We start from the raw sequence: 10,313 nt of genomic DNA, 5'->3' as shown, positions 1-10,313 counted from the left end.
TTTTCCAGGATTCTTTCATATCTACCAGTGTTCATTCATATCTACGAGTATTCATATAATCATATTTATCAGCGTTCATTCATATCTACCAATATTCATACTTTTTTACCAATGTTCATTCATGTTTTCGTTCATTATTACTATTATTCCAACTATATGTCTCTAAAATTTAATGAAAAAATGCAATTATTAACTTTAACGTCAAACAAATTATTTCATAAAAATATTAAAAGTATTTTTTATGCTCATTACACTAAAATTTTAGTTGCATCACTTTAAATAGCAGTTTAATTGTTTATCTACTTGCCATCAAATAGTTTAAAATCCAAACCAAAACGTTTGATGAAAAATTCCACATGTCGGTTAGTTTGCATTCCATTCTAAACATGTGATTTTCACTGGCGCCTGAGCGGTGGCACTTTTGGAAATAGTCGATCTCGGCGGGAAAAATGAATTAGAAAATTTTGAAAAGTGTTGTAAATCATGGGAAAAGGTTTATTCTACCTCTGACATCGACGAATATATCGAATAGTTTTCAATAAATTACTTAAAAGAACGAAAAACCATAATCGTTCCATTCGATTCTATGCTAATAGTTAGGTCCGGAGGTGGCTCTAGCGCCTCCGTAGCAGCAAAGAACGATTTTCGCTATTTTTGATCTTTTGGGTAGGCCGCCTGGTGCGAGCGTAGTGAGCGCGCGAAGTTGGCCATGCATCAACAAAGCACAGAGAGCCACTTGACTAACCGCCAGCTCTTAAAGCAATAAACTTTAAATTATCGTCTTTGAATTAACACAACTATATATAGGTCGTTAATAATACCCGTAAATAAATAACAAAAAACTAACAAAGTGGACCACCCACAGGGTCTACCCTTTAACCCTCTTATCTCGGCTGACTGCGCTAAAACAAGATTTAACCTTTAATATTTCATTCGTAAAAAAAAACAGATTAGGCCTTCATAAATTCATTAATAAAAAAAGACTTTATTACCTATTATGCTTACGATGCGTGTCTTAATTTCAGTGAACCTAAGCAGCTATCGGTGGTTCTGTGGTAGAGCGCTCGACTGCCAAGGCGAATGGTCTGGGTTCGAAACCTGGGGGCGCATTTTTTTTAATCAATAGAGAAACGCTAAATTAGTATTTCTTCGATGCAATAATTTCAATTTCAATTCTATTTCAATTAAACCAAAATTTCGTACTCTATTAAATACGCTTCCGATAAAGCTGAAGGTCTAATTTTCAATAAGGCGTAACAAGTGTCGGTGGTTCTGAGGTAGAACGTCCGCCTGTCAAGCAGGAGGTCTCAGGTTCAAATCCCGCCCGATGCGATCGCAAATTGATACTAAGACGAATACCGTGTACAACTGGTGGAAACCCTGCCATTGAACGTTGAGAGGTAGCATTACACTCAGCACTCCCAAAGTCATTAAGAAGAAAACGCCCATATAAACACAACAGAATCAACATGCACAACCATCAGAACACAAACACAACAAATTCAACACTAACAACCTACGCATAAACATTACAAAAACGTAATACACCAAACCGTCACGACGGTGAGCGAAAAAACACCATCCAAACCGAACCGCAAATGAATCCGTTAACGCTCACCGTCACACGGTGGTTTTGCGAACGCAGAGATCTTTGTCCCCTCGGAGTGGTAACAAGATGTCACGGACATTTGAGTACACACAATCCCACTGATGTATTAACTTAATAAACCCAAGAGGAATGTTATCGGAAAAAAATTATTCGAGATACCTGGTTTTGGAAATAAGGTGGCGAAACGCGAACACGTTCATTTAAATTTATTTTTATAAAAACCAAGTTTTTCGAGTTACCTGGTTTTGGAAATAAGGTGGCGAAACGCGAACACGTTCATTTAAATTAATTTTTATAAAAACCAAGTTTTTCGAGTTACCTGGTTTTGGAAATAAGGTGGCGAAACGCGAACACATTAATTTAAATTAATTTGTATAAAAACCAAGTTTTCCGAGTTACCTGGTTTTGGAAATAAGGTGGCGAAACGCGAACACGTTCATTTAAATTAATTTGTATAAAAACCAAGCGTTTCGAGTTAACTGGTTTTGGAAATAAGGTGGCGAAACGCGAACACGTTCATTTAAATTAATTTGTATAAAAACCAAGCGTTTCGAGTTAACTGGTTTTGGAAATAAGGTGGCGAAACGCGAACACGTTCATTTAAATTAATTTTTATAAAAACCAAGTTTTTCGAGGTACCTGGTTTTGGAAATAAGGTAGCGAAACGCGAACGAGTTAGATGACACCTGTATCAATTGGCACGAAATTCAAATATGACAATCGACCAAAAACACTAAAGGGGGCAAATGCCCCACTTCTCGGGCTCCGATCCCAAAATTACGAAAATCCCGTCGAGGCTATAATAGTGCCTACCGATTGAGATATCAATCGCCTTTGTACCACTAACGTACCGCGAGCAATCGTGTGTACGGCAGCGGCGGCGGCGGCGGCTACACAGTACGTGATCGTAATACACACAAATCCCTAAGGATTGTGTGTAAAAACCGGTGATGCTAACTTGGATTAAAAATATGTTACATATTTTTAATCCACCTTTAAATTTTGACCACGAATTACTTAAGCCTTTGACAAAATATCATTTCGTCAATTTGAATTTTTTTTAATTAAAAGATCATCTGCTGCTTTTTATATGGGTTTCGAAAGAATGAATTGACTTATTGAGCGGAACGAGCGAGCGAAGCGAGTGAGTGGAGTTCCTCATTGTCGTGATCACGATGGGAAAATTTTTGTGTGTCCGTCTAAATAATAGCTTACTCACATTATAAATAATATCGTACAAAACTTCTAATTAAAATCTTAGACATTCTTACTAACCTTATTAAATATGTTAAATATATTAAATGATTATGGTTGCGCGCGCGTTCCGCTCAAGTTTTTGTGGGAAAAACCGGTTCCGGGTTTGAGACGTCCTAGTTTACAACTTAGAATTAAAATTAATATTATTTTAAATTCTCACAGCCGAAATATTCGCGAATCACGTCAGAGTACCAACGGCCAACACACCACCACATATTCGTGTTTGAAAATCTTTTAGGTACTCCACGGCCAACTTAGATTCACTGCTACTCGCGAATATGTGATGATTTTTTATTTGCTCACCTACTCGACAGGCGTCGCTTAAACGTAGTGATGATTTATTATTTTCTCACCTAGTCGACAGGCGTCGCTTAAACGTAGTGATGATTTTTTATTTTGCTCACCTACTCGACAGGCGTCGCTTAAACGTAGTACCCCAGGAATACGGAACAACTGCCGGTTGTCTGCTTGGCGTCGCTTCCGTATTAACGCCCGTAGAATCTTGTGTCTATTTCTTTATTACGTCTATGGGTCAGAAAAACAATATATTTTCCGGCGCCAAGATTTGAACGCTATGGGTGCGTCAAAATTCTAAGAAGGAATTCTTCTTTTGAGAAGAGTTCTTCGTGAGAATTTTCTCTCCATGCGAATTTGTTAAAAAGCGTCAAATGTACGAGAATCTCATGAACGTTGTTAACTAAGCCTTTGACAATAAATATTATTTTTACACAATTTCAAGACAATATATAACGGAAGAAAACAATAATTTTGATTTAAAATTCAAAAGGAAGATTTCATAGGGAATTAACTTACCATTCTGTATTCTCTGAAATTTCTTTTCGTCTACAAAAATATCATAGTATCATACTGTTTATTTTCTTCAGCATCAAGTAAACTGACTAGAATATTAGCTGCCATTTTTATTTCTAATTTCACCCCCTTTTTGACGAAGTGAGAATGATTGAATTCAATGATAAGAATTCTCGGAGGCATTCTCACTCCTCTCAAGAGAACTCGTGAGAAGAGATTACGTCACTTACTTACTATCCAGGAAAGATTTCTTAGAATTTGGACGTAGCCCATGCGACATGATTAAATCCTCATGATTTTAAGGCGTCTAGTAGGAGCTTAAATAAAACACAGTGTGACCACAGAACAACCCCAAAAAATGTATAGGAATATATTAAATTCAACAGTCGATTTATAGTAGAATATAGGAGTATTTTCTTTGATAATATAGGAAAACGTAAATTTGTTTTAATATAAAAGGTACTTCTTTTAAGCAGACAACGATATTCTTAATTCCATTCAGTGCAGTTCTTTAGAGAAGCAGTTTACATTTTATCAAAGGGATTTAGTACATCTGTATTACGAAAAGCGAACTAGGCAAGCGGGAAATTCGAAAAAACCACGCGAAATACAAAATAATATCTAATTATAGGAAAAATGGTTAAATTATAGGAAAATAAAGGAAAGCATTGAAACATAGGAAAAATTATAAAATAAAGGAAGAATGGTCATCCTGAAAACATCTTCAAGGGAATCGCCAAGTAATATATCCGAGGTGATAGATATTTCGTCTTATAAGTACAACGAAACTTGATTACAAAACGTTTATTAACAACAAAAAATTTACAGCTTTTATCACAACATCTAATTTTCTAGATAACTTAAAAATTAAAATGAAACAATAGGTTGTTGTTCCCAAGTTAGCCTATTGTGGATGAAATAGAATAAGCGAATAAGTGAATGAAATATTGTGCGATGTTAACACACGCAAGGCGAAATAAAAATACATTATCGCGAAAGTGTACACGACTTTCTTTTTGGTTTTAACAAGTTTTATATCACCAGTTTTAATTAAGGGGGTTTGATATAGTATAAATTTCGCTTCGAAAACTAAAATAAAAAGTTAAGTTTTTTTAAAAAACTTTTACCTCTCGTCTGGAAAGAGTAGAAACTCAAAATAACGACACTCACGGAATATAATATCTTTTAAACGTTATGAGGATACGACTCTTTCTCTCAGAAATTTTATTAAAAGTTGCTTATACTAAAACGCTCAAGGTGTCCTTCATGGTTGGTAATAGCCACCTCCACCCCCCGGTTGCATGGGGTTGCTATAGTTGCTCTGACCATACATCATGTGGTGAGGGGGAGGAGGGCCCATCATTGGGTTGGATCCTCCGCCTCCTCGACCGCCAGAGTTGGACACGCTCCCGCTACCCGGGATGTAACCGCCACTACCACCGCTATTACCATGGCCATTCATGTGTCCATGATGGCTACTGGGACCCTGATGTCCGCTGCTAGGGTTATTTTGATTACCTCCGTATCCGCCGCCGCTACCGCCCGCGCCCATGTGCCGTGGCGCGCCGCCGCTACTGGCCCCTTTATTCCCGCTACCAGATCCTCCGTATCCGCCACTGCTATTTCCGCGATAGCCACCACCAGAGTTGTTGCTACCGTATCCTCCACTACCTGAATTTCCACCACTACCGCTGTTACTTCGAAGTTCTCTACCTCCGTAACTGTTGTCACGGCGGTCGTTACCTCGACCTCGTGAGGTTCCCCGGCCAGATCCAGGGGACGAGCTGCTGGTATCGTTTGTACGCCAACGGTTGCGCACTGTTACGGTGAAAGGAGTTCGTTACTTACTGTTCTCTCACAGCTACTACTCGAATGGCAGATTTAGGCAAACAACGTTCGTATTGAAAATGATCAACGTACAACCCTACCCAAAGTATAAGTCGTCGCCGTAGAACGTTCCTTATAAATTATTAATATACAGCTGACATTAGCTAGTTTTGCCTAAATCCTCCAAACTTTTCTCTCTTTAATTCATTTGAACTACGCAATATTTAAAATAAAAATAAAATATAGGGAATTTTAATCATTATTCGAAGCGCCTACATTTAATTTTCAATGATCACGCAAGAGAGAAAATGAATGGGATAACGGCAGAGCTAAACTACAAGCTGTTCCTCACACAAATATAAGCGGGTGTATTGGCTTCAAAATTGACAATAAAGACTATAAAATCTGTTCAACTTTTTCTCTTGCGAGTCAAAGATTTTTATTTTTTCCCAGTAGGTAAGTGACATTTTTAAGAATTTCTCTTAAAGCCGTACAAAAGATTTTTGTTTCCTCCAATCACCAACAAATAAACAATTCTTTAAAAATGTAACTACCTACTCGTGTTATCGTAAAAAAAAATTAAAAAAGTATTTTTCTATGTGTGGGTTAGGGCCGTTTAAAAGCGCTGATGACGATAATAACTATTGCGCTTATAATACTGACTTCGGCCGCCTCCATTTCTCGACATATCCATCAGCTCTTGTAGCTTGGGATTGACAGCTTGTCTGGCCTCAGTGAGAACTTGAACAAGATCATTGGCTTGTTTCATGTTGCCGGTGGTGAAAAATGTGTAGGCCGTACCAGTCTTGTTGCTTCTGGCAGTGCGCCCAATACGATGAACGTAATCCTCGGAACACGTAGGATAGTCAAAGTTGATCACAAATTTGATATCATCCACATCTGTTTCATTTTCGACCGAGGGAAAGGTTTTGGAATCGTTTTCAAAATATTGAAAAAAACGACCAAGGAAAGAAGCGATAGAAGAAATGCAATTAGCAATGTTTCTAACAAGTGCAAATTCTTAAGTAGACTTATAAGAAATACGGCTTTGTTAGACGTAGTCAAAGCGAGATTAATTTTAAAATCATACATAAAACGAGTGCCCCTAGTTGTAAAAGACGAACGAATTTCTACCGGGAAAAGACTAATAGAAATTTGATAATGTATAAAAAGCGTTCTTTTTTTACACTGAAGGAAACTAAACGGGCTTTGACTGGTTCCAATTATCTTGCTTAAAAACAAATGACAACTCAAGGTAAAAGAGAGTGAGAGGTGAACATAAAAACCAACGCGGGTTTTTATTACTGTTACCTGTGGTTGAATATATTAAATATTTTCACCCAATACATCCGTGTCATCAGATTTGAGAGACTCTTGCTTGAGCTCCCGTGGATTTAAATAAAAAAGTTTTCTTTGGTGGCAAAACGACGATAGGACTGCATAGAGGAGGGCTTAGTGTAGCAGACTCTTCTCAAAACGTTTTGGTGCGAAGCGAAATCCAGTTCGTAGTTCGCCATATTGTTCCTAAGATGGCAAACTTCCCTCCTTTATCAGGCGGTGAATGCTTGGAGACCACAACGCACCAGGTTCAAGCCAGCCACTACCACACACCACTCCTTTCCATTAATGGAGGATTTTTTAGTTCCGAATGGTTTATATGCCCTTTCCATTTTCCACGGAAGCTTCGTGTCGCCGAACAGACTCAGATCAGAACCAGGGCGCTTGGAAGATTATCAGAGGCCAAACAGTATCGAAACCTATCTTTTTGTCAGGCCTCTCAATGTTATCCAAACCCTGACACAGTCTTTACATTGTCCAACGTCTCTCTACAATGATCTAGTACGATACGAATTGGGCAGCCCAAGGGAAACTAAGAATATCGCGACTCGGTATTTTTACCTTTTTAATATGCGGTTTGGAAAATTAATGCTTAAAATAATTAACCCTTTATCTCGTCATACCTTTTTACACTTTTAACATTATATTTTTAAGGTAACTTATAAAATATATTTAAAGTTAAGATTTTCTTACACCGATTACAATTTTTACAGCTGAAAGTAAAATAGAATGGTAAGAATCTAATTAAATACGGGAAACCTTACATTCTTAGACCGATAAAGGGTTAAGCCTACCAAGACTGTAAAACCTAGTTTCCATTTAGTGATTAGAATCAAGCTGCATATCCTAACAACCACAGGTAAATAAGAGAGCCTTGGCTCCTCTTATTTCATTCTCACGTGCGAAATCTCTTATACAATGACAAGCTGGCCTCGACGTTGTTCAGATGATCCACAATTTTTTTTAAAAAGTACAAAGGTTTCACCCATTAATTGTACCCTGTCCCTGAAACCTAACCAGCTATCTCAGAGGCTAAATTATATCAAGGGCAAGGCAAGATAAATCGCGTGTCAGGTTTTAAAATTTGATTGTTCAGAGGCACCGCTACGCAAGGAGAATATAATTCCAAGTAAAATTTGTACAGTGCCTCTGCAAAAAAGAGAAAAATAGAAAACTAATGATTAGAATTTAAAGAACTCCAAACTTCAACAGACACACCCCTAGATGGACAAAGCGAGAACTCACTACAACCCGAACAAAACCCGCAAATAATAACACTATAACAACCCCTTTCTAACTCTTTTGATAAGATTAAAATCGCAAATAGAATAGGGAAAAAAATAACACGTAGATCCACTAGACAGTCTAATCTTACCCAAACCACGAGCAGCAACATCAGTAGCGATCAAAATGGGGGAGCGACTTGACCTAAATTCTTCAAAGAAAAAAAAAACAGCCCATATATACAAATTCCAATTTAAAAAGTTAGACAAAATTTACATACCGTTAAGAACCCAATCTCTTTCGGGTTGTGATTTGTCTCCGTGTATACACATGGCTGGCCAACCATCCCTTCTCATACGTCTGGTCAGATCATCAACCCTTTTCTTGGTTTCGGCAAAAATAATGGTCTTATTTTCCTTTTCTCTCATTATTTCCTCCAAGAGTTTGAACAATTTTGTTTCCTTCTCAGAGTCTTGGCAAACATCGACAATTTGCAAGATGTTGTGATTGGCAGACAATTGTAAGCAGCCGATATTGACTTGATTGTACTCGCTCAAAAACTCTTCAGCCAGATTTTTCACTTCTTTGGGCCAAGTTGCACTCCACATCAGAGTTTGTCTGTCCGGCTAAAATTAGAGAAGGACCATCCCAGAGTTAATAAAAAAAAATTCAGGGGGGGGTATTATAATAATTTACCCTAATCTGTTCCACAATCTTTTTAATTTGGGGTTCAAATCCCATGTCTAACATTCTATCGGCTTCATCCAGAACCAAATATGTGCAACGTTTCAAATTAGTCTTGCTAGCTTCCAGGAAGTCAATTAATCGACCAGGAGTGGCAATGCAGATCTCAACACCTCTTTCCAAATCACGAATTTGTGGTCCTTTTGGGGCTCCACCAAAAACACATGTGTTACGAATACGAGATAGCCTACCAAAATCATTGGCAACTTGCTGAATTTGTTGAGCTAATTCACGAGTAGGAGCCAAAATAAGTGCCTGAAATAAGAAAAAGGTTTAGAACTTGTCCCTTAAGACAAAATTTTAAACGTACAATTGGTCCATCTCCTCTTTCTAAAGGTTGCTGGTTATTAATGTGTACAATGGCTGGCAATACATACTATATAAAAAAAAATTCATTAAACACAACTATAACCTATAAAATGCAATGTTAAGTTTACCGCAAGGGTTTTTCCTGATCCAGTTTGCGCAATGCCCACCATATCCTTTCCGCTAAGCGCAATAGGCCAGCCTTGAGACTGAATAGCTGTAGGAAATTGATATCCTTGACCCTGAATTGCAGTCATAACGTAATCAGGGAAGTTAGCTTCATGGAATGACATGATGGGTTTTGGAACATTGCCGCTGACAGTAATTTCTTTGCTAACTCTGTACGATTCAACCTCTTGCATTGAACGCCTTGTGATATCTGGATGTTCTCTGTAGAAATCCTTCTGGAATGGGGGCAGGCGACTCATGTCCCATCTTGGTTTCCTTAGACGTTCACCAGGTTGCTTTCCTTTCATGCTTCCACCGGCACCTCCACCTCGGCCCCCGCCACTAAAGCCACCACCTCCTCCGCCACCACGATTCATATGGTCCCGTCCAAAAGATCTGTTACCACCGTAATCACCACGGCTATCACTGAAATACAAAACTATTTAGAAATCGTTTCAAGGCCATAAGTTGTAAAATCATCTTATAGTAACTCGCATTTTTCTCGAACCCGCCATTACTTATTAATAAACTGTTGCAAAAATTAAATAAAGTTATTAATAACTCGAATACGAAAGGCGAGGAAGCTAACGATCTACACCGTAGAATATTTATGAATTTATGGGGAAGAGGCGCAACGAACGAATCAAAGACGGCAGTGATAGGCCTAAAATATTATTAACCCTTGCTTACTAAGCCTAAAAATGCCGGCGCGTGACGACTCAGAAAACATTGTGGTTTTAGATAAATATATATTGTTTTAAACGTAATAAAAAATTGTTACTTACTTTCTTCGGTCTCTAAACGACATTTTCTTAAATAATTTATGAATAAATTAGACTATTTATAACTTAAAAAGCGTTTTATTTTAGAACAACAAAACGCCGCGTTGTGAACGGTAAGATGGCGACGACTCTAAAGAAAGGTTGCTAGTATCTATCCGCCAAATATTCAATATTCGAAAAACAAAATGTATCTCCGATTTTATAAATTATTCTAAAGATAATATCATTAAAAAGTATAAATTGTATTT

General features: G+C 37.7%; 1 protein-coding gene across 2 annotated transcripts; it reads right to left on the bottom strand.

Annotated features, from left to right (window-relative positions):
• Positions 1 to 4,465: 4,465 nt before the first annotated feature.
• On the bottom strand, positions 4,466 to 10,249 carry LOC149932197 (putative ATP-dependent RNA helicase DDX5). Of its 2 annotated transcripts, none has more exons than XM_090156745.1 (8): positions 10,069 to 10,249; positions 9,247 to 9,709; positions 9,120 to 9,185; positions 8,762 to 9,064; positions 8,346 to 8,691; positions 8,217 to 8,276; positions 6,167 to 6,403; positions 4,466 to 5,494 (listed from the first exon to the last, which is right to left on the bottom strand). In XM_090156745.1, exons 1-8 carry the CDS (start codon positions 10,089 to 10,091, stop codon positions 4,941 to 4,943), a joined length of 2,052 nt encoding a protein of 683 aa, XP_090012871.1. In that variant the 5' UTR covers positions 10,092 to 10,249; the 3' UTR covers positions 4,466 to 4,940. The 2 variants fall into 2 exon arrangements, with proteins under 2 accessions (XP_090012871.1, XP_090012872.1); XM_090156746.1 differs by lacking the exon at positions 10,069 to 10,249 and adding an exon at positions 9,779 to 9,930.
• Positions 10,250 to 10,313: the final 64 nt, after the last annotated feature.

The sequence above is a fragment of the Leiobunum rupestre genome, chromosome 8, assembly GCF_980474605.1.
Source record: "Leiobunum rupestre chromosome 8, qqLeiRupe1.1.hap1, whole genome shotgun sequence".
In the NCBI taxonomy this organism is placed as follows: domain Eukaryota; kingdom Metazoa; phylum Arthropoda; class Arachnida; order Opiliones; family Sclerosomatidae; genus Leiobunum; species Leiobunum rupestre.
This window is presented reverse-complemented; position numbering and strand designations above follow the sequence as displayed.